The sequence below is a fragment of the Equus przewalskii genome, chromosome 14, assembly GCF_037783145.1.
Source record: "Equus przewalskii isolate Varuska chromosome 14, EquPr2, whole genome shotgun sequence".
Classification (NCBI taxonomy): domain Eukaryota; kingdom Metazoa; phylum Chordata; class Mammalia; order Perissodactyla; family Equidae; genus Equus; species Equus przewalskii.
The window spans coordinates 63,543,779-63,569,645 of NC_091844.1; the positions used below are offsets into that span (position 1 = coordinate 63,543,779).

The following is a 25,867-nucleotide window of genomic DNA, read 5'->3' on the forward strand; positions in this document are numbered from 1 at the left end:
TAAAATCCCCCAGTACATTTCCAGCTAACGTAATTGCAGGAGATTGGAATGACCAAGGCTGAACCTATTTTATTCTAAATCATCATCTTCAGTAAAGCAACTGCTCCATTTTGTCTTTCGTTTCTTTTGGAAAACATACATCTCAGGTATGAGATCACTAGATGACTTGGCATACTTGATACACCCTTCTAATTTAACTAAAATCAGCAATATCTTGATGACTTTATAACTCTTTACGATTTCGAAGTAACAGCTTTTCAATACAATCTTTGAACAGTTATTTTGTTTCATATCATTAGTTTCCTTAAAACAAGGGGGAAGATACATACATACATTCCAGAGTCCAACATAGCTTATGACAGCACAAATCTATCCCACAGAGTTGTGATGAGAATTAATTGAGTTAAAACATGTCAAGTACTTAGAATAGTGTCTGGCACACAACAAGCCCTCAATAAATGTTAGTTATTATTACTTTACCATGTCTCACTTTGACCTGTTTTATGTGCCTTGGAAAGCAGAAGAGGGTAAGTGAGAGAGAAGATAGAAAAGCCCCCTCCCTTTGATGCTTATGTACCATAACCCACACAAGTCCATCCCTTATGGAAGGAGAGGGGCCTGGACCTAGCCATTTGGGTTCCTCACATAAAAGCAACTCCTATGGGTGCCAAGTATAGAAGGAGGATCAGGATTTTCTTGAGAAAATCCAAAAAGCCAATCTGGTTGGCCAATTGTTACTAATCCTTAGCAGATATGAAGGATTACTGTGAGTTAACATATAGATTTGGAGGGGAAATCCCACTCACATCAGAAAGAAAAGCAGATCAGTTAGAAATTGGAGACACATGACAGAAGATTAACAAGATCAGACTGACCAAGGAAGGCAATTCTAAGACGATTCAAGAAGAGATGACAACGCCAGCAGCATACCAGTTGGAAAGAAAAGCAGACTGGTTTGGAGAATCATCCCTTCTAGTCTTTGCAGGCAGGAGGGGAGCTTCACACTACTTTCTGACTCGGGGGGTAGCCTATTCAGCCCAGCCCTAGAGGGCTCCTCGAGGGTCCCTTCTTGCTCTGACAGTCTGTAATTGTAAAGAATGCTGGAACTGAGCCAGCAGTGAGATCCAAATGAAGAACGTTGGATGTGAGTGTTTTGTGCATATTTTTTTTAATGCGAAAGAAAAAAATCATTAGAATTTATTTCAAGTGTAAAATGGAATGGAACAGCAAAGTAAATTATTTATAATCTCATGGAATAGACTACCAGTGTAAACTATTTACATTTTCCCTGAGATTTTAGGAACAAGCTTCAGAAGGCCTTCTAAAATAGAAGGGTCTTTTAAAAAATTACAGTTGAAGTAAACAAGAAATAAGCACTTTGGAATCTCTGCCCCATCCTCAGTGGTTCGGCAACATACTGAGATCTGTTCAGAGCCTCCTCAGTGCCCTTTGCCAACGGGCTAAGTGTAGAAGAGAAAGCACAGTCTCAATGGAGAATTTCAGCTCTGTCAACAGGACGCTACTAGACCACCAGGGGACCATGCAAACAGATTTGCTAGGGTTCTCATCCTCTCTAGGATATAAAACTCTGCTTATGCCTCCATTCACATTTTAATTGATCTTTACACTATAAAATTCAAGTCCCTTCTTTCTATAATGGAAAGTCAATGTACGATATTTAGAAAGGGTAAAAAAAATAAGAAAAAGAAAAGTAATCGAAAGGGGTCAACATAGCTCCTGTAAGTAGGTATATGGTTCTACTTGAAGCCACAGACCTTTCAAGTGAATTGCCCAGAATCTGAGTCTTAACGTAACTTGGCCAATTATATATGGCTAGACTTGCAAGACCACGCATACAGGTCAAGGGCTGGGGCTATAAAACGGGGCCTAGATAAGGTAAATTTTGGAACAGCTGGAGTAAAAATAATAAGTCACAAGAGTAGCGAGCTATTATCACTTATTAGATGTTATTTCTGTGTTTTCATAATTTCAACTTCATCATTTTAAATAGAATATGTTGAATATTGCAAATAAAATGTTACATTTTCAAGCTCCCTGACTTTGTAACCCATAAGCTCCTGCATCCCCATGTCTTCATACACTATCTTCAACCACAATTAAACCCACAAGGTGTTGTACATTTAATCCTATTGGACGACAAACACAGTGGCTTCAAGTCTCTCATATTTTCTGAAAGCATATAGCACTTGTTGTATTGCGTTAAGAGTCAACCAGTTCTGACTTCATCTCACCAAGAAAACGAACGCCTCACTAAACATTTCAAAGAAATGTTAGTCTTCATTTCTATATTGTTCAAACCATTTGAAAATATGCAGTAAATGCTTGTTTGATGAGCAAATAAATGAGTATGGGATTTACTCCACCTATTACAAATCACAGAATATATTGAGATATACCCAAAGTAATAAATAACACAAACATCACTCTATTTAGTTTCTGCAAGCTGACTGTATATATGGAAACCACATACCAGATTTTCATAACTGAGTCATGGTAATATTCAGCCTATGACTGCACAAACACATTTGACACTGGAATGCCAGAATTAACAAGTAACTAAGAATATTTGACTAGAGAAAAAAACATACATGTGTTTTAACAAAATTTTCCTGTATATATTCAAGAAAACAACTTATATCATATAATAAAGTAGTAATATCAAATGCAAAATGAAATAACAACATATAAATATCCTACCTGAACATCTTTGTATTTGTCTTGTAAGTCCAAGAGCCGGTGATAAGCTTTAATGGCTTCTGAAAATTCCCCAACATCGGTGCTAGTGAGAATGTAGTTTTCCCAGATCTGCCAGTGTTCATAGTTGCACTTGAGGGCTTCTTGTAAAGTTCTAAAAGCTTTTTCTCTAGAAGGTCAAATTTTAAAGAGAACAATAATGAATAACCATAGCTAAATGTATAAAATGCTAATGTTGACTCTCTGTCAGTCCTTAATCATTCATGTTAATAAACAGAATTAGAGGCCCAAACAACCCAAAACTACCTCAAATTTCCCCAAAAAAATTTTAAAAATTTGAAAGGAGCAGGAAGTTGCAAAACGAAAACAGGTAGAAATGAAACAAGAACAGGGAGATATGAATAAAAACTAACCGGAAATTTTGCAATCAAAAGGGACATTAAAACAAAGAAAAAAACTCAATGAGCAACAAAAACTAGACTGCACACAGTCAAAGAGAGAGGTGATGAACTGGAAGATAATAGGAATTCACACAGAATTCAGATTAAAAATTAAAAGAGTAGTAACGAGACAGAGGAAAGAGAGGTAAGGCTCAAACATACACTTGATAGACATTCCAGAGTAAACAAATGCAGAGTAAACAAAATGCAGGATGCTATAGTTGAAAAGTAATAGCTGAGTATTTTCCAGAACTGAACAAAGATCTAAATTCTATGATCAAAAGTACATTTTGCATACCAAGCATTATAAATAAAGATAAACCAACACTTAGATACATGGTGTGAAACTGCAGAACATAACGACAATCCTAAAACCTACAAAGGAAAGACAATTAGAGAACAGCAGATATTTCATTAGCAACAAAAGATGACAGAAGACAACAGAATACTACCTTTAAAATGCTGAGTGAAAATAACTGTTGACCTGAAATTTATAACCACCTAAATGTACCACTCAAGAGTAAATGCAAAATCAAACATTTTCAGATATACAAAGACTAAGAAAGTTTACCACCTACTGATCCTAACTTAAAAAAACTACTAAAGGATCCCCTCTTGCAAAAATAAAAGGGAATTCAAACAGAAGGAAAAGGATACAAGAAATGATCAATGGTGAGAACAGAAATTTATGAAATCTGTCAGAAAATTTAACTAATTATTAAGGACAAATGATTACTAGTTATTTGAGTTTTAAAAATTAAATTTAAAAGTATATAGATTATATTTTCTGTAATTAAATAAGAAATCAACAGTAAATAGATAAATTTAAAAATATATGCCTGGAAACTTAAAAATGCACTCCTTAACAAAAAGGAACATACAGTGGGGGAAAAAGGGAAACTCAGCAAGTACGAAACATTTAGAACTTAATGAAAATACTCTATGTTACCATCTGCAGGATATAGCTGAAGCAGTATTTAGAGGAAAATTTATGATTTTATATGCATTGATTATAAGATATGAAAGATGGAAAATAAACGAGTCAAAACATTCAACTTAATTTTGTAGAAGAACATGAAACAAATTAAAGAAAGAAGAAAAGAATAGAGATAAGAAATAAAATATAAAGAAAGAATAGAAATGATCAACAAAACCAAAAGCTGGCCCTTTGGAAAAAACTAACAAAACAGACAAATGTCTAACTAAATTCCACTTAAAATGAAAGAAAAATGGCACAAACAAGATTAGTAATTTTTAAAAAATTCATAAGAGAACACTATGAACAAATTACACAAAAGGAACTAAAGAAACAGAAAACTAATTAAATCAATAAAAATTAAGAAAAGGCTAGGTAGTTTTACAGATAAGGTTTACCAAATCATCACAGAATCCTTGTCTTATTTATACAAGCCACTTCAGAAATAGAAGACTATTAAAAACTTGATATTGACAAGGAAATCAAGAGAACTTTACGTAACCTATTCTAAAAGTTACACATCTCAGCAAACCAAAAGATTCATAATGCTTCACTCCACTGGCTGGACAAACACTATAGCTCCTTTATAGATTATAAATGTTTTATTGGACAATTATAGTAACCTGTTTCAAATGTATGTTATCAATCTCCCTTTCCAGTAGCCATTTGAGTTTGCTAACTTAAGACTACAAGGTCCACCTCCCTTGCCCTGCTGAGCCTCACGTGCTTCATCAAGGCCCCTTCTCCTTGCTGGCTTCAAAGCAAATTTTGGAGACGATGATGGGGGTTCTTCTGGCCATTCCAGGCCATTGTTCTGAGAGTGATCCCCTTAAGCATATGCAGTGTGCCCATAACATCAGTAACTTCCCCCACAAGTCACTGAACACACAAATCATTTAATCAATCTTTAATATACCTACAATATCAGTCAAAATAACTTCCTTACAATTAAGTTCTTTTAGTCTTTTCCTAACAGCCAATTCACTGCAGTTTAGTTTTTTATTTTCTACATTAAACAATTTATCTAAAGTTGTTATGGAATGTACTGATTCATTTACCCTTGGCCCACCATCCTTCATAGTTGAAAACGGAAGTACACTTGCTCTAACACTTCTTCAAGTTCAGCCGTAAATTGTTTCTATAGGATTTTTTTTCTTCTTTTTTCCTTTCTCTACTCGACTCCCTGTGCGCGACTCCCACGTAATAGCAACTGCCTGTCAACAGTCTCAGGTGGACTGAGAGTCCTCAGTCCTACCATCCACGTCGGGGCTGGGGGTGAAGTCATCCTACTGGAAAAGAACTCAACAAGCAGCAATCCACACCAAGAGGATTATCCTTTTCCCTGTGTGTCCTCCCACCACTAATCACAATTTCCTGGCCTCAAAATTTTTGTAATGAAATCTTTTTTGGTAAGTATGGCTTTTTTATAAGTTCAACTCAGGATTCACTTATCAAACCCAAAATGGTAGTGACACTGCACTATGAAAGTACTATAGAAAGAAGAAAAATTCTCCCAACAGACTGGTTAGGGACATGATGCCTAATGAAATCAGATGAAACAGCAAAAAGAGTGCTTTAGTGAAGACCCTTGTGACGGCAACGGGATAGACAAGATGGTTTAAAGGGTCACTTTAAGGCATGGAAAGGATTCTTTTGAGAGGAGGAGGAGTAATTTACCCCTGAAGTAACAAGATTGTGAGTCAAAAATTAGCTATGTCTGGAGCAGCAGCAAAAAAAGGAAAGAGTAAAAAGGCAAGAACAAAGGAGCGATCTACCTCTGACCTTACAGCCCCACTTTTACACAAAAACCTATTCATGGAGCTGCAGCAAGAAAAGAAAATGGCAAACTGAAGTTGAGGAGCAATGTGCAAGAACCCCTGAGAGAGAAAGCAGAATTCTTAGGATTAATGGGCTAGAAGACCAGGTGGAGAATCAAGAGACTCACTACATGCAAACTTATCAGGGTTACTAGAAAAAACCCCGGAGATCATCCTACAGCCATGACAGGGACTTCCCCCGCCCCCTGCTTTAAACCAAAAGCGTCTCTAGTGAGTTTTCACACAATCAGTAGCAATCATACTAGTATTTCCTGAAGAGAGTGGCAGAACAAACAGTACTTTATGTAGACTGTCATCCAAGAGCAGCAGAAGCATTTCATGATCTCAACGTAATGTGGTTTTAATCTTATCTTCAGAAATATCTTGTGAATCCGCAAAGATAAATTAAGTTTGAAAATAAGTCCAAATAAAAATGGAAATCTATTCATCCTTTAATTCATTTATTAAAACTCTAACAGCAGCAATCCTTGTCTCTTCCCTTTCCTTCGCTCTCTGTGGCTAGTCAACAAGCCCAGTTGGTTGTCCCCTTTATAAACTGGCATCTGCCCCTTCTTTTTCCAGTCTGGTTATCTCGTGCCTGAACTGTTATGACAGCTGTCTCCTAAGTGGTTTCCCAGCCTCCAGTTTCCTCTCTGTTCTGTCTCGCACACTGCCGCTAGATAAATCTTCCTAAAAAGCTTCTTTCTTCATGAAATTACCCTCCTGAAATCTCTGGCTTCCTACTGCCAACAGGATAGTCTCAACTTGTTAGCCAGATTATCAGAACACACTACAGAAGGACCCCAACCGACCTTTCCAACCTTTTCTCTCACTACACATCTCACTGTGGTCTAGAGCAGGACGATTTTACTTCCTATCTTCTGAAGTGTTGCATTCATTCCTGTCGCTCTGCATTTGGTCATATTCCCCTTGCCTGTAAGGCTTTCCTCTGTCCCCTCTACCCATTCATCAGAATTCAGCTTGAGTCCAACGTTCTCTCAGAAGCATTTTTTTTTTTTGAGGAAGATTAGCTCTGAGCTAACATCTGCTGCCAATCCTCCTCTTTTTTTTCTCTCTTTCTTTAGTAAGGAAGATTGGCCCTAAGCTAACACCTGTTGCCAATCTTCTTCTTTTTCCTTGAGGAAGATTGGCCCTGAGCTAACATCTGTGCCAACCTTCCTCTATTTTGCATGTGGGACACCATCACAGCATAGTTTGACAAGTGATGTGTAGGTCTGCACCTGGGATCCAAACCTATGAACACTGAGGCACCAAAGCCCGGGTGAACTTCACCACTATGCCACCAGGTCGGCCCCTCTCAGAAGCATCTCTGAAACAGGATTGCACACCTTCTCTCTTCTGAGATCGTCAAAGGACTACATGAGTGTCTGGCACAGAACAAGTGTTCTTCAGATATCACCCACTATCATTATAGTCCTCTTTGTACTTCTCACTTGATATTTACCACATATTACTTATATTGCTAATCAACTTTTTAAATAATATGGCATAATATTTTATTTTTTAAACCTACACTCCCTGAAGACATTGGTTCATATTTATATTTCTCAATAATGTCCAGTACACAGCAAGCAATCAATAAGAATCTATCAATTGAGTTGAGCAACTAAAGTTATGCCTGCTTTTATGATGTAACAAAATTCAGGATGCAAAACTTCAGTGTCAAATAAAGATTTCAAATAATATTTCATTTTATTACATATTAAATGTTTTTAAGAAATAAACTATATTTAGAATTCAAATGGCTATATTAAGTCATTCTAACTCAAAGATGTGGGTGAGCAAGGGAAAAAGATAAAGAGTAAGACACAATGTTTTGGTGTTCAGTTGAAGAAAATCTCATTCATTTATTTTGGAAACAAAGTTCTTCATATTTGTCTGATGTACTTACTTTTGTTTTAATCGGATATAAGATGTTGATAAATTGTTCCAAGCTTCAGCATTCTGAAATGATAGAGAACTCAGTTATAGACTACTCTCGTTTAGGTAAAATAATTTCTGCAATCAAAAACATAACATATTTCCCTAGTCCAAGATGTGCTCTTTACAACTACAAATTTCAATAAGTATGTTTAAAGGTGTATGAGAAAATTAAATAAATTAAACAACTTTTATAATTTAGAACAAAAAAGTCACAAAAATAGTCAACAAAATGATACAAGTATTATAGCACTAATTTGGAATTTAGTTAAGATTTTATTTCCAAATTTAGATGTACAAAATAGTTGGACAATTTACAACATAATTTACACAATATATAGATTTATGATAAATCCAAGGCAATGCAAAATATTGTTTATACTATCTTAAAAGGATTTTCTATTTTATATCATCCTTCATCAGAACAGGAGAGTAAAGGAGTCTGTGTTCTCTAGTGTTATTCCTAAGTATTTCATCAATCAAATATATTTCTCTACCTATTCCTCTATGCAATGACAGAAATAAAGTCTTTATATAAATGTCAATTCTAACAAGAACAATATGAATTACGTTTGTTTCTCTTTCTCCCACTTTTTATAAAATACAGATTATATCATCTCAAGTTCCATACATATGATTAAAAAATTAAGTAGCAATGAATCTCTGCTTGCAGACATAGCACAGTTACTATCAGACTAGCCTTATCACCATAAAAAGCTACAAACTGGACAAAATTTAGGAAACAATTGTTTTTGAGAAGCTTTGAGCACAGGACTGTGATCCCTGAAAGAAGGGAAACAACTGAGGTGTCTAAGAACCAATCCAGGGCTGGCCCCGTGGCCGAGTGGTTAAGTTTGTGCACTCCGCTGCAGGCGGCCCAGTGTTCCATCGGTTCGAATCCTGGGCACGGACATGGTACCACTTATCAAGCCATGCTGTGGCAGTGTCCCACGTGCCACAACTAGGAGGACCCACAACTAAGAATATACAACTATATACCGGGGGGCTTTGGGGAGAAAAAGGAAAAAAATAAAATCTTAAAAAAAAAAAAAAAAGAACCAATCCAGGCTTCTGTCTAGAGGCATTTTCAGGGCTGTGGCACAGAGAAGGAGAAACCAAACAAAGCATAGCATGTTTTACTGGGATGAAGAATGAGAGATTAGAGTTTGGGGCTGAAACAGTGGCTGGAATTTGCAGGGCAAAATACAGGGAAGAGAGATTTGTGCAGAGAATAAGCTCCAGAAATGTCTATAAGTATCTCCTTGAGTCCTTGGCTGAATACTAAGCTATCCACATGTGCAGGAAAAAACTTCTCGAGGTCTGGCAGAGAACAACGACCAGAGAGCTGTGAGCTGAATGGAGATTCTAGAGGTCACAGAGTGGTAGGAGTTATTCAAGTTCCAACCAACCAGAGTGGAGAATTCTTAATGATCACCCACAGCCCACCACAATTATAAGTTCAGCCCCCAAAAGTTACACCTTAAGAGATGGGTTTCTTCAATCCTAGAATAAGAACAACTCCAGACCCACCCGAAGAAAGCCTAAAATCAAGCTGATCCACAAGTGAATTTACTGAATGCCAAAATAAAACTCTGCCCCCCTTAAGAAGTGACAATAAAACCCAGAAACTCAACAACATAGCATCCACATGTGTGGGATACAATAAAAAATTGGTAGATATGCAAACAAGCAGGAAAATTCATCTATATCCAAAGGAGAAAATCAGTTAATAGAAACAGACATAGAAATGAGATGTTGGAATAAGCACATAAGGACTTCAAAGCAGATATTATAAACATGATAAAGATCTGAAGAAAACATGAACATAATAAGGGAATGACTGGGGAATCTCAGTAGAAACATGAAAACTGTAAAAAAGTATCAAATGAAAATTCCTGAACTAAAAAAGTACATTATCTGAAATGATGTTTCTTTTTAATTGAGACATAATTGATATATAACATTGTATTAGTTTTAGGAGTACAACATAATCACTTGATATATGTATACACTGTGAAATGATTACCACAATAAGATAACATCATCACCACACATAGTACGATGTTTTATGAATAGGTTTAACATTAGACATAAATGTAAGAGCCAAAACAATAAAATTCTTAAAAGAAAAGATAGGGGTAAATCTCCATGACCTTGAATTTGTCAATGAAGTCTTAGATGTGACAGTAAAAGCACAAGCAACAACAGAAAAAAATAGATAAGTTGGATCTTATCAAAATTAAAAACTTTTGTACCTCAAAATACACTACCAAGAAAATGAAAAACAAATTAGAGAATGGGAGAAAATATTTGCAAATCACACAGCTGATATGGGACTTGTATATAGGATACATAAAGAACTCTACAACTTAAAAATAAAAAGACAAATAACCCAATTAAAAAATGGGCAAAGGATGTAAACATTTCTCCAAAGATGACACACAAATGATACACAAATAAGCACGTGGAAAGATGCTCAACATCATTAGCCATCAAGGAAATGCAAACTGAAACCACAATGAGATACCACCTACTAGGATGACCTTAATAAAAAGGACAGACAATAACAAGGGTTGACAGAGATGTTGAAAAATTGGACCTCTCATACATGGTTTGTGGGAATATAAAATAGTACTTTAGAAAATAGTCTGGCAGTTTCTCAAAATTTTGAACACAGAGCTAACATATGACCCAGTAATTCTACCAGGTATACCCAAGAGAAATGAAAACATCTTCACATGAAAACTTGTAAACGAAATGTTCATAGCAGTATAATGCATAATAACCAAAATGTAGAAAACCTAAATGTCCACCAATTGATAAACAGATAACATGTGACATACCCAAATAATGGAATATTGTTATTGCTAGTGCCATCGAGTTGATTCTGGCTACTAGTGACCCTGTGGACAGCAGAGCAGAACCCGGCCTGCTCTTTTTGCGCCATCTTCTCACCTTCTGGAGCTATATCAGACGATGCTCCACTGTTATTCAGTGTTTTCACAGCCAGTTTTTTCAGAAGTGGGTGGTCAGGTCCTTCTTTCTAGTCTGTTTTAGTCCGAAAGCTCCACTGAAACCTGTCCACCCTGGGTGACTCTGCTGGTATTTGAAATACTGGTGGCACAGCTTTCAGCATCACAGCAACATACACCTGCATGTATGTTGACATGTATGTCACCCGACAGACAAGTTCTTTGGTTCCCTGACCAGGAAACGAGCCCCAGCTGTTGTGGTGACAAGCGCCGAATCTTAACCACTAGACCACTAGGGCTGGCTACAATGACATATTATTTGGCCATAAAAAGGGATGAAGTACTGATACACGCTACGACATGGATGAAAACATTAATCTAAGTGAAAGAAACCAGTCATAAAAGAGCACATATTGTATGGGTCCATCTACATGAAATGCCCAGAATAGGCAAGTCTACAGAGACCGAATGCACATCTGTGGTTCCCCAGGACTGGGGCTGGGGGAAGGGGGCATTTGGGAGAAACAGTGACTGCTAAAGGGTACAGGGGTTTCTTTTTTTTGTTTGTTTCTTTTTTTTAAAGATTTTATTTTTTCCTTTTTCTCCCCAAAGCCCCCCGGTACATAGTTGTATATTCTTTGTTGTGGGTCCTTCTAGTTGTGGCATGTGGGACGCTGCCTCAGCGTGGTTTGATGAGCAGTGTCATGTCCGCGCCCAGGATTCGAACCAACGAAACACTGGGCCGCCTGCAGCGGAGCGCGCGAACTTAACCGCTCGGCCATGGGGCCAGCCCCCAGGGGTTTCTTTTAACAATAAAAATGTTCTAAAACTAACTGTGGTGATGGTTGCACAATTCTGAATATACTAAAAAATCACTGAATTGTACACTTTAAATGGATGAGTTATATGGTATGTGAATTGTTTATCATCTCAGGAAAGCTGTTAAATATTAAGACTTAAACTAAAAGAACTTCCTAATAACACAACTAACACAGGCAGCACACATTAGTGAATGACAAAATATATGTGATACTTGCTGTATACTTCAGTGAAATATATTTTTAACTAGAAAACTTTTATCAAAACTATTTTCTAAATGAAACCATGAATAACTTAGCTATTACGAGAAGCAACTTACTTCTAGATTTCTAAGTCATCTACCTTAAGGAGTGACTTTCTGTCAGAGGTGCACTTTCCTCCAACAAACGAGAACTGCTGTTCTTTTTACTTTTTAACATAAAATAATAGAAAACTTGGGGCTGGCCCCGGGCCGAGTGGTGAAGTTCGTGCGCTCCGCTGCAGGCGGCCCAGTGTTTCGTTGGTTCGAATCCTGGGTGCGGACATGGCACTGCTCATCAAACCACGCTGAGGCAGCATCCCACATGCCACAACTAGAAGGACCCAGAACGAAGAATATACAACTATGTACCGGGGGGCTTTGGGGAGAAAAAGGAAAAAAATAAAATCTTTAAAAAATAATAATAATAATAATAATAATAGAAAACTTGACTTTTTTTTTGTCTTCTTTTTGGCCTTCTTTTTTCTCTTTTTTTATTGTGATAAGAAGACTTAAGATCTACCCTCTTAACACATTTTTAAGTGCACAATACAGTTTTGTTAACGTCAGGCACAATGTTGTACAAGAGATCTCTAGAACTTATTCCTCTTGCATAACTGAAACTATCTACCCGTAGGAATTGCTGTTCTGAACTACAATACAATTCGAATAACTCAGAGAATATCAAAGGGCTATAACAAGGAAAGAATACCAAACAAACTTACGTCAGGTTCTAGAGCCACACAACGCTGAAACGCCTTCGCTGACCCTCCGTAGTCTTCCAAGGCCAAACAGGCACAGCCGAGAGAAAACCACACACCGAGCTGCAAGGACGAAAAGCCAGTCATTCAAACGCACAGAGACATTTACAGGATAGAATCGGAAAATTATTTAAGATAGTATCAACAAACGTACAATAAAGAATGCAGAGCTATATAATACATTTTATATTCGTTTAAATGTAGAAAATTTAGCAACAGAGATGAATATTTCCATATCATTTTCAAAGCTAATATACCACTGAAAGCACGTGCAATATCCCTGCACATCTTTTGCTGAGAAAGACCATCCTTTGTGTTAACCAAACTCCATGAACGCAATGGAGAGCTCTGTTTATAAGCCCTGATGCTATAAACGTGGGATTCATCTAACATTTTTACTGAACATCAACTGTATAAAAAGTATAGAGTATCAGTAGATTCACAACTGATGAATGTATTACAAATTTGAGAAGAACGAGTTTTGCTTTCATCTTCAAGTTAGACCACAAGTACTTCTGCAGTTTAAGCAAGAGCCAAACTGCCCTAGCATGCATGTGTCTGCTGAGGCATGCCTAAAAATAATTTAGAAAAAGTAGGCTCAGAAGCTGGATTACCAAATAGCCATTCAAAATGGAAAGCCTCATTTAAGCCAGTAAGATTTGTAAACCAGAGATTTAGAAAACAGGTAAATTAGGAAGTAGCTATTGAAATTGCAAAAGAATTCTTTACATCACAGAGTTTCCTTAAAATTCAATAGCCTCTATCAAAAGGAAGATAAAACTGATAAAAATTCAATGAAATTAGTCAGAAAAGCAGCTTTTAAAAGTCAAGTCCGCTTTCCTTTCAGATACAGTCAGTGAGGCCAGCAGGAGAAGGCAGCCTACTTTCTTACTGACTCCCAGCACAAAGGCAGGGAGCCAGGAGACAGATTTGGTTGAACACATTCGGGTGGGAAAGGAAATGAGGTGCTCTGTGTTCTGTCCACAGCCTTCCACAGAGGCAGGGTAGGAGCCTGTCCCTCCATCTCTCCTCCCCCAGCCATTCCCACAAAACTTGTTCCATATGGCCAGTTGAGGCCTGAAAGTTCTCTGAGCAGATAAAGATTTTTAGCTGATAATTAGAGATAAGGCTTAGAAAGCAAACATCCCTGGGCAATTTAACACTTTGCCTTGAATTCAGAGAGGCTATAAATAACTGTTATCAGGAGGCTTTATGGAGAACAGATTTTGTTAGAGGAGTAGGTAGGCTGAAAAGGGGGTGGGCACGTGTGTGGAGGTGGCAGTGCAAGAAGCAGAGGTGGTAGGTTAAAACGAGGTTGAAGTTCACTTTTCTGAATCAAAGGATTTCCAGCAACTTAAATATTATCTCAATACACTTTGCTTTTTTCTGACTATTTACAGAATCAGATGAAAAGCGCTCCAATGCACCAAACCACACTTACTAAATATGATACATTCTGAGAGGGCCGAAAAGTGTGATGCTAACTTATAAAACAACATATAAAACTTTCTAACTTCCAACTAAGTTGAAAGTTTCAAAATCTGTGTATTATATTTCATCAGCTCTAAGGTACACTTTTTTTCACTATTTAACATCCCTGAAATAGATACATTTAAAAAGCCAACAGCTTGTCCGTTTTATTGGCAGTATTTTATTTTCTATACAAGATGGTACTTAAAATAAATGTGCCTCTTACAATTGATGGCATCTTATAGCCAATGAATAATCATAGCCAGTTTACTTGGAATGAAGGATACCTTAATTCTGGGACTAAATTAAGAACAATGAGATTTGCCCTCATAGTTCTCAAAATGCATGTGCCCTGCTTGCTTTCTGCATCAGCAAAGAATAAACTTCCCACAAAACTATTTCACATGTTTTGTTATCAAAAATAGAGTGTAGGGGCTGGCCCCGTGGCCGAGTGGTTAAGTTCGCGCACTCCGCTGCAGGCGGCCCAGTGTTTCATTGGTTCGAATCCTGGGCGCGAACATGGCACTGCTCATCAAACCACGCTGAGGCAGCATCCCACATGCCACAACTAGAAGGACCCACAACGAAGAATATACAACTATGTACCTGGGGGGCTTTGGGGAGAAAGGAAAAAAAGATAAATAAAATCTTTAAAAAAAATAAAAATAAAAAAAAATAGAGTGTAAATTCAAGATGTAAATAACTTTATTTTTCAATCCACCTGAAAAGACAAAGGTTACAAATGTCTAAAATTAGCAGTTATCTTATAGCTCTAAAACAAACTGGTGATGAGATTACTATTTACCTTTAAATTTCTGAAAGAAGTCAATGTTTTGTAACCAGAGTATTAAAACCAAAATAAATTTAACAAAAATCAGGAAGATGACTTAATTTAATATACAGTACTATGATTCTCTTTTCTTGTTACTCTTGGTCATTTGTGGTGGTGTTTTAATAATTTGCACCTGAAGGAAAATTCTAGAATCAATAACTGCTAGATTTTCATCTGTAGATAACATATAATTATGATAGGAGAAGATTTTTGTAAACACCCTATTCTTTGAATCATGAAATGGCCAAAAAAAAAAAAAAAAACCTCTAGGATCTTCTAATTGCTATGGTTGACCCACCAAACCATCCATAATGCATTCATATCTTGCTTCTCAATTAAGGTCTTCAGAATTTGGGGGACTAAGGAGAATACTTGGTGCCTCTTTTACTTTTTTTCATTTTAAACTATTATTACCAATAGTGACTGGCATCTTGAATTCAGGATAACCATGCTCTTAACAACAGATCATAAAATAAAAAAATCAAAAGAAGCCTCAAAAAACCTCTCACGATTCCCCAAATTAGAGTTGTATATGGTTGAACATCAAAGGTCTCTATCTTCCAGTCCAGTGCTATCAGATAGAAATATGTCAGCCTCATTATATTTTCTAGCAGCCACATTTAAAAACTAAAAAGAAATGGGTGAAATCAAGTTTAACAACATATATTATTTAACTCTACATATCCAAAATATTATAATTTCAACTTATCAGCAACATACGAAATTATTGAGATATTTCATATTCATTTTTTTTTATACTAAGTCTTTGAAATCTGATGTGTAGCCTACACTTACAGCACCTCTCAGTTTTGATCAGCCACATTTCCAGTGCTTAACTGCCACAGATGGCTGGCTACTGCATTGGGCAGCACAGTTCCACACTAATTTCTCTGAAACACTCACACAGACCCTGGCATCCCTCCCTTCTTTCTCCAATAAAAAAACTAGCGCCTTCATCTGAGACCCTCCCGTGGGCTCCTTTCATATACTATGGTCACTCCTGTTCTTCTCTACAAAATAGCAACCAGAACAATCAGCACTTAACGAGCATCTACTATGTGTACAAACACTGCTACCATGAGCCTTCTGTATATTTCCTCATTTATTTCTCACACCAGCCTGGTAAAGTAGTAAACATTACACTCACTGAGATGAGGATGGGTCACAGAGTCAGTCAGTGATACAGGAGGCATTTGACCCAGTCAGTACGACTCCAGAGCTCATGTCTTCACGTGGCCACATTGCCTCCCATGACACCATTCTGCCCACACACAGCCATGATTTATGGCAATACCATCCTTGTCACTGATAAAGAGAGAGGGGGAAAAAGAGTGCTGGGAACACACAAGAGATCCATTTTTTAAGAAGCAAGGCATATCTACTTTTCCCCCCAAAAGCTCTCTTGCTTAGGCAGGTAGACAAAAAAGAAGGGGAAGAATGCATGACCCTGTTTAGTTGGAGGGAAGAGCTAAAAGGCAAACCTTATCAAAGGGACTGGGCAAGAATGGAGAAAGATCATCATCTGGTAGAAAGGCTCTGGTTGAGGTTTCAGGAGAGCCTCTTTCCAGGGCAAATTGTGAAGGCAGGTTAGTCATAGGTAGGGCAACGATCTTTAGAAACTGACAGCGTCGCTTTTTTTCTCTGGAGGAGCAAATACAGCAACACAAAAGTGGGCCAACTATTTATTTCGAATTTGATGAAATACGTACCTAAAGAAGGGTTTCAAATAATTTTTAAAATAATTAACAAAGAACAGGAATGGCTGAGAACAGCTCTCTTTGAATTTCCCTCACAAAATCCCCTAGAGAAACAGTGGAACAGAGGGGAAAGATAGGTGACTGGGATTCAAGAGGTTCCGAGGAATTGTACGACCTTGGCCATGTCACTTAGCCTCTGAGTCTCAGGTCCCCAACTGTTAAATGGGGGGTTGGATTAAGGAAAAATTCCAAGGCTCCTTCAGACCCCAGATTCTGGAAACCCAGAGGTGCCAGGGTTCAAGGTACATTAGTGCCATCTAGTGGCAAAACAAGTACACTGATGACAACAAACAGTATTTAGAATCAGCAGGTTTGAGGAGCGTGGAGGCAATCAATTCAATCAGAGGCCTTAGAAATCAGTTCAAAAGGGGCCGAGAGGAAAACGAGGCCTAGAAAGGCAGTGATTTGCCTGAAGCCACACATGGTTCCTGGTTCCTGGTGTGCACCATGTGATGAAGACAGTGGCTGCAATGCTTACTACACCTCAATAATTAAAACCGACGTTAAACGGTTTGCTACTCTGAGGGCTAACAAAGACGAGGCACCACTAGCCGATGGGCATACGTCACTTTTACAATTGAAAAGTTCTTTTTTACACGGGTATTTAAAGCACATATGCAAGAGGTGCCATTGGCTTATATATTATAATTTTCTTTCTTAAATTATGAGCCTGCTATTCAAATTTCCTTCCTCCTCAAGGTTTCTGTAGAACGAATTATCAGTAGCTTCACACTTTTTGCTAATTTTCCTGACAGGATTGAGTGTCTGAATTTTTCTGATGTCACTCTCCATTCCCCACTCTCTACATCCCTGACCCATTCCCACGACCCCAAATGCAGATAAGTTGCTGCCTGTGGTTTCATTAAACAGGAAATGACCCAAGCCAAATCCAAGAGTGATATCAATGTTGTTTGGTAATTGCTTTTCCTAAAGTGATGCTTGCTGCTCATTTTTAAAAATGTGCACCAACTCTTTCATGACCAAATTTATCATTTACTAATACTAAGTTCTCCTCCCTGAGGAAACACAAACCCTAACCTGCCAGCTTCATTCTCTCTCTCTCTCTCTCACACTCTCTAAAGGAAAAGTTTCCTCTATTTTGGTGTCTTCCTTTAAACTACAGGATCAATTAAATTTTATACATACATTTTTCTTTTACTAGATAGGCCATTAACTAACGCCCTCCTCTTATTCCTGTCCTAGATTTGGTTACCACTGGTTCTTACATTTGCCCACTCTTTACAGAGAATTCAATGTGAGGTAATACAGGTATTTAGGTGTCATCTGCATGTGAGACTCTCCTGTTAGATTTATCTCTCTGTTTTTAGGCTACAGACAATGGGGCAACATTACTACCACACTGCAATAGGCAGGATAGAAAAATGTCACCACGTAACATCTAGGACGAGAACTCACATGGACCTGGACATACGCTAGACACTTTACATTTATTGGCTCTAATTTTCCTAGCAGCAAATTGAGATAGGGATTATAATCCCCACTTTACAAATGAGGAAACTGAAGCTCAGAAAGTTGAAGTGATTTCCCTATGCTATGTTCTTGGGGATTGCTAGGATTCAGACTCAGGTCTATGGCAGCGAAGTTTTTCCCTCCCCGCTACCCCTCAGTCACAGCTACAGCCCAGATGTTATCAAAGTGCTCGTATTTCTTGGCAGTTATGTAAGTTAGACCTTAAGAGTTTCATTTTTTATTGCTTACCAATATGAGAAAGGAAGAACAAAAAGGAAAGAATCTCTTTTTTCTCTACATATTATTCGCATATGTTCATTCTGTCTTGTCCACTGGAATGTAAGCTCCAATCTCCTTGAGTCTCCCCCCACAGCTAATACAAATTCATCACAGAAACTCAATTACTCTAGTCCAAAGAAAAACAATTTCTTCTTTCAAAAACTAAAGAGAAAGTTTCACCCCTACAAATCAAAGAAGAGTCCAAGCTCCAGGGATAATTAACAATTCTATCCGAGTATTATTACATGGAGGAAGTCTGGTCTTATGTATACAACGGGCTAGGAAGGGCTGCCTCAGTTTCTCTCAGATTCCCTGGTCTCACGGAGACTCATCACCGTTATGTCCTGGGTCGTCTCAAAACATCAAAGTTGTAACTTCACTTTGCTCCCGATGAAAGCCCTGACAGTTCTTCATTAAAGGAAGGAAGAAGTTCAAACCTGACAGTCTTGTATTCAAGGGTTTCCGTAACTTCTAGCTTGACCTCAACCAAATCCACCATTACTTCCGAACATAAGACAATATCCTTTAGAGGCAAAACAGCAAAGAGGTTAAGAGTAAGCACTCTGGAACCAGAAAGCCCAGGTTCAGATCCCAGCTCCAGCTCTAATAAGCTGTGGGATCTGGTGCAAATTACTTAACCCTCTATTTCCTCATCTGTAAAAATGAGGGTAAAAACAGTAAATAGTTCAGCGATTGTGTTGAGGATCAAAAATACATGCAAAATGTTTAGAACAGTATCTGGCACCTAGTAAATACTCAACATTAGCTATTATTATTATAACTGAATAAAGAAATAAACGGTCAAAATCTATAGTTACCAAGAAAGCTCTGCTCACTCCATGGTTGGTTATTGCATCTGCTAGTCTCCTTTTCTGAAACATGTTTTCCCAATTTTTGCCTTTTATCCAAATCTTAACCATCCCTCTAAGTTCACAACATTTCCATCAGACCTTTTCTGACCAAACACATCTGCATTCATAACGCCATCATCAGGCACCCAAAGCATACTATCTATGTAATCTACCCCTTGGTCACATGCAAAGGTATTTCTGCCTCCTCCCTCCATTTAGCCCACATAAACTACAGAAGGGCAGGAGGCCATATCTTAACACAATTCTTTTGTTTCCTCCTCAATGTCTCAAAATGGTTTATAAATAGTTCACATTTATATTGTAGTTTAGAATACAGAAGTTGCTTAATAAATAGAAACTGCTATTAAACTAATGCTCTCATTTTCCTTCCAGACTCATTAGAAATATTACTCCTGTTTCCAGAGAGAATACCTTCATCTCTTCTCATTTCAGCCTTCCCTAGAATGATATTCCCTAGTTATCTTCTCCTCTCTCTATAACACTCAATCTCTCCTTCATCCACTAGGAGTCCCCCATTTCTGCCTTCAACCATGTAAAGCTCTCCAGTATCTTGGGAAGTTTTACTTGACTCTTCTGTCCTTCTGACTACAATACTCCACAGTTTGACTCTCGTCTCTTTCACACGCTCCTAAAATGAACCAGATCTATAGAAGCTATATCCATTTCCTCATCTGCCACTCATTCTGTCACCTCCTGAAGCTGTTTTAGTCAGTAGTAAGCTCCAAATCCAATGACCTCTTCTCAGCCCTCTTTGGACTTTATCACTACATGTGATACTACTCACTGTCACTTGTTCTTCCTTTAGTTTCCATGAATCCCTTTCTCAGGTTTCCTTCTGTCCCTCTGACCAACACTCTGGTGTATTTTGTTTGAATCATATTTCACTGGTGCTCTTTCTTCTACCTTCCTCCAGCTGCTGGAGATGCCCAAAGTTCAAGATTTTACCTGGCGTTCTCTTCCAATACAGTTTTCCATGAAGAATCCATTCGCTTGCGTGGCTTCACCTTTTTTGTTTGTTAGTGCTGCTGAGTCAATTCCAACTCCTAGTGGAATCCTGTGTACAGCAGCAGTGAACTTTGCCCAGTCTTTCTGGGTCATCCTTTCATCTTCCAGTGTGATATCAGACAGTGCTCTGCTGCCATTCATAGGGTTTCCATGGCCAATTTTTTTTGTAAGTAGGTGGCCAGGTCCTTCTTCCTAGTCTGTCTAATCTGGAAGCATCACTGAAACGGGATGACTCTGCTGGTGTTTGAAATACCAGTGGCATAGCTTTCAACATCCCAATAACACGCTGCTGCCCACAGTATGACAACTGACAGACGAGTGCTGCGGGTCTCTGACCGGGAAACGAAGCCGGGCCGCTGCAGTGAGAGTGCCGAATCTTAACCACTAGACCACCAGGGATGGCTTCACCTCACTGCCACAGAAAAGCTCCAATCTCCAAGTTCAGTTTGGCCTCACTACTGGACTTCAGGCTTTTATGTCCAATAGACTCTCAGCCATCTCGACTTAGATCTAGCAACATCTCATATTCAACATCCAAAATCACATCATCTTCCCCTGTAAAAGACATTTTCCTTTTTAATCAGCCAATTGGGAAAACTGGCATCCTCTCGGATTCCAAGCTCTCCCTCAATCCTGCCAAGTCCAATGAATAAGTCCAAGAAAACGTTCCTTTGTAAAGGCTTCAACCTGTTCCATCTTTCCATCCTCACTGCTAAAGCCATTGATCACTCAGCCATGTCACTCATTCTTTATATAAACATCCTATAACACCACTTTTGTCATATCACTCTTTTATTCAAAACCACAACAGACTTCCACATCTATACGGCTAGATAACCCAGAAGAAGGGCATTAAGGTCCTTCACAAACTAGTTCTACCCATATCATTTCCCAGTAGAAACTCTTTGCTCTCTCCTCACAGGTTGACACAGTGTAATTCATTCCCACATCCATATCTGGTACACAATAGGATCTCGATAAAAGCTTAGTTAGGCAACCACATAATGTACTGTTCAAATGGCAACATTTTTGAAAGTGAAGCATTAAAAATAATTAAAATTACATGACTTAAAAAAGATCTTATTTATTGACCAAGGAATTGTTAATCAATAAATTGGTTTTACTAGACCAGGGGATCTCAAGATCATTCTATTTGAAAACCATTTTCAAAAGTAAAATTATTTATTGAAAAATAAAAATACATTACAGTAAAAAATTTTAAATGCTGATTACCTAAACAATTAAAAACAAAAGGAATATTAATCAAGCAATACATTTATGACAATTGCACATTACTGTAATCTATTACAGAATTAAAATTACTTTAATTTTTCTTAGTAGTTATTCATATACTTTAATCAGTTCCTTCGTCATACCTAATTCTAATACCATGTCATCGATATTCTTCTGATGAATTAATTTTTTTCAATATGATCTTAGTACTTTTATTTTTTCATAAAATTGCCTGTTGTCTACTTCAAATTCGCTCTTTATTGTTAATTGTCAAATTTATCATTAACACATTTAAAATTGTTGAAACTTTTGATTGACTTTTCTCTGTAGGCCATAGTAACTTTGGTTGAGAAAATATTCTTTCTAAATGTACTAAGGAAAAATTAAAAATAGAACTACAATATGATCCAGCAACCCCACTTCTGGGTACATATCCGAAGGAAATGAAATCTCTCTCAAAGAGATATCTGCTCCCTCATGTTCACTTCAGCATTATTGACAATAGCCAAGGCATGGAAACAACCTAAGTGTCCACTAACAGATGAATGGATAAAGAAAATGTGTGTGTGTGGGGTGATGTGTAATGGAATATTATTCAGCCATAAAAAGAAGGAAATCCTGCCCTTTGTGACGACATAGATGGACTTTCAGTGCATTATGCCAAGTGAAATAAGTCAGAGAAAGACAAACACTATATATTCTCACTTATATGTGGAATCTAAAAAAGCCAAACTCATAGAAGTAGTAGAATGGTGGTTGCCAGGGGCTTGGCAGGTGGGGGATAGGGGAGATGTTGATCAAAGGGTAAAAACTTCCAGTTATAAGACAAATAAGTTCTGGGATCTGACATACAGCATAGTGATTACAGTTAACAATACTGCATTATTTACTTGAAAGTTGCTAAGAGAGTAGATCTTAAATGTTATTACCACATCCACATACACACACACACACACACACACACACACACACACAATTATGAGAGGTGATAGAGGAGCTAACACTACTGTGGTAATCATTTCACAATATATACATATAAAAAAATCATCATGTTGTACACCACTTTTTTTTTTTTTGAGGAAGATTAGCCCTGAGCTAACTACTGCCAGTCCTCCTCTTTGTTTGCTGAGGAAGCTTGGCCCTGAGCTAACATCCATGCCCATCTTCCTCTACTTTATATGTGGGACGCCTACCACAGCATGGCGTGCCAAGTGGTGCCATGTCTGCACCCAGGATCCAAAACAGTGAACCCCGGGCCTACAAGCAGCAGAACGAGCGAACTTAACCACTGCACCACCAGGCCGGCCCCCATGTTGTACACCTTAAACTTACACAATATTATGTCAATTGTATCTCAACAAAGCTGGAAAACAAGTTTTTTTTTAATGTACTGAGATAAGTGGTAACCCCAGCAACTTCTGCTAAACTGGGGATATTCTTAACTCTAGTTTTGTTAATACTGTAACTTATAAATATTTTTCTTAGGTATCGTTTTTTGGCCTCCATTTAGAGTCCTTTCTTCAACAAATATTTTTAATAAGAAAATTAATCAAATAAGTTGTCTCTATTTATGATTCTTTATAAGTTAAACCAAATTTAGACACTGCTAAATTACAGGCCTTCTCAATTACAATCTATTCTAGTATACAACATAAATTTATTCAATTAAAATCAGAAGCTCAATCAAAAGTTTCTTGCCAATTATCGTTGATGTTTTAAGGACAATGGTATCATGGTTACTTTTTAAATCCTTATTTTTTAGAGATACACACTAAAACATTTAAAAATGAAATGACTCATACTGGATTTATTTCAAAATAATATGGGGTGGAGTGGGGAAACAGAACATGATCAGCGATGAGACAGTAATTGCTGAAGTGGGTTGATGGGCACATGGGAGGGGGCTCATTATTCTGGTCTCTCTGCTGTTGTATATTTTATGTCATTGAAATTTTCTTAATAAAAGGTTACAAAGAAAAGATTTCTCCTACGTAGATGTTATGGACTGAACTGTATCCTCCCCAAATTCATATGCTGAAACTCCCAGTGTGAATGTATTTGGAGATAGGGCCTTTAAGGAAATAAATAAGGTTAAATGAGGTCATAACAGTGGCACCCTAATCCAAAAGGACTGGTGTCCTTACAAGAAGAAGAAAAAGACACCAGAGATCTCTCTCTCTACATATGCAAAGGAAAGGCCCTGTGAGGACACAGTGAGAAGGCAGCCGTCTAAAAGGCAGGAAGAGAGTTCTCACCAGAAACCAACCCTGAAGGTGCTTTGATCTTGGAATTCTAGCTTCCAGAACTATGAGAAAATGAACTTCTATTGTTTAAACCACTCAGTCCATTGTATGTTGTTACGGTAGCCCCAGCCAGATAATACAGTAGAGATATCTAATACAGTAGGGATATTCAAAAGTGCAATTATACATTTCAAAATTATATCTTGTACATCATTTGAACTCTCATTGTTCCTCTATGACAAATTTCAATGTCTTCCTGTTTGAAAGTGTTGCTTTCGTTAATTACAATTCGCTAAAAGCTAAAGTTTTTTTGGAATTCCACTAATTGAATACATAAAAGATTTCCAAATTATTGTGAACACAATGCAGTCAAAACACAAAGGACTCCTTTAAAACAATTTTTCATATCATTGTAGGACACCTTAATTGACATAAAAAAATTCCTCAAAAACTCAAACATTTTTAAAGTGCACTAGATGATGGGCAGCAAACAGAGAAAGTATATACTGCCACACTAGGAGAATTTTACTTTAATTCAACATCAGACATCATCACAATCAGACATCATCATATCAGACAATATCACAATAATTTTGTAACGCAATTACCCAAATGGTACGTATAAAAATATTTGCAAATGACAATAGCAAGTTTTTACTTCCATTGGTGGAAGCTTGTCTGGACCGTATTATGTCTACCACTACAACCAACTCCAAGCACGTTTCTGCTCCAGAGGTTTTCTTAATTCAGAAACAGCATTATTTTTACCATGTTGCCATCTTCCACCAAAATTTGTATCCTTATTATTACCACTAAAAAAAATACTTTTATCTTTGATGTTCAACTTTTTAACTGAATTTACAATAGCATTCAGAATAATGTTAGATGTTTCACCTTTGATAGAATGAATTTCCAAAAATTGTTTTGAATCCACTAATTGGGGGAAAAATTAAACCATTATGAGAACCAAATTAAAAAGTTTTCTGTTTGAAGTCTCTGACTGCCACTGATATAAAACAGGCAAATTCAACTGTTAGTGAACTACCCCTGCTAAAGAGCCATCACATTAACAGCTATGATCTCACAAGAACATTTGCCATCAACTAACCTTCTAAACTAATTTTGCTCATTTTCTTCGCTCTAGATAAAAAGTCAAACTCCACAGAATGACATGACAATGCACCTTCTACAGCTTCATATGAAATCCTCATCTTTGGATAAGCTTTCTATACAAATATTTTAAAAAACCTATGAGCTTCTGATGTCAATGGTAATGTTTCCTCAGATTTTCTCCTGGTTTTCATGTGGTCAGTGATATCACTAAGGCCCCTGAGGGGGAGTGTAAATGTGAACTACATTTTGCACAAGTTATGCCTTCATTAACTCTCTTGACAAATGAAAATTGAGCTCTTCATTGTTCTCCAAAAATACACTTTTTTGGTTTGTTTGCTTTTTGGAGATGATTACTGCCAAAAGGGTTCATTATAAACTATATAAAAAGTTACCAGGGCCGGCCCCGTGGCTGAGTGGTTAAGTTCACGCGCTCCCCTGCAGGCAGCCCAGTGTTTCGTCAGTTCGAATCCTGGGCGTGGACATGGCACCGCTCATCGAGCCACGCTGAGGCGGCATCCCACATGCCACAAGTAGAAGGACCCACAACTAAGAATATACAACTATGTACCAGGGGGTTTTGAGGAGAAAAAGGAAAACAATAAAATCTTTATTAAAAAAAAAGTTACCAAGCAACATAGTACAAAAATAGTGATACAGTTAGACCATACAGTAAGTGACAAAACCACTGCAGCAAGAGAATTCCGACTGTTCTCCACGTGCTTTACTCTGGCAGGACTGCTCTACCTCTTTCCCATTCATCCAGCCTGCAATTCCCCGCATCCACGCTCATTCTGCCCACTGGCAGCCAGGCAACGTCATGTGTCACGCAGGCCGCAGCTTGGCACAAATGTCTGATATACCAAGGGACTTACAGAGACATTGGCTCAAGCTTTTCTCCCACCACCACCCAAGAC

General features: G+C 37.7%; 1 protein-coding gene across 5 annotated transcripts in view; it reads right to left on the reverse strand.

The window, feature by feature from the left end:
• Positions 1–25,867, reverse strand: part of TTC27 (tetratricopeptide repeat domain 27) — a 177,876-nt gene that overhangs the window by 23,475 nt on the left and 128,534 nt on the right. For all 5 annotated transcript variants that reach the window (XM_070574210.1, XM_070574213.1, XM_070574214.1 and 2 more), the window contains 3 exons: positions 12,644–12,742; positions 7,861–7,913; positions 2,719–2,884 (listed from right to left, as the gene is read on the reverse strand). In XM_070574210.1, coding sequence (XP_070430311.1) covers positions 2,719–2,884; positions 7,861–7,913; positions 12,644–12,742 — 318 coding nt within the window. The remainder of the gene's footprint in view (positions 1–2,718; positions 2,885–7,860; positions 7,914–12,643; positions 12,743–25,867) is intronic.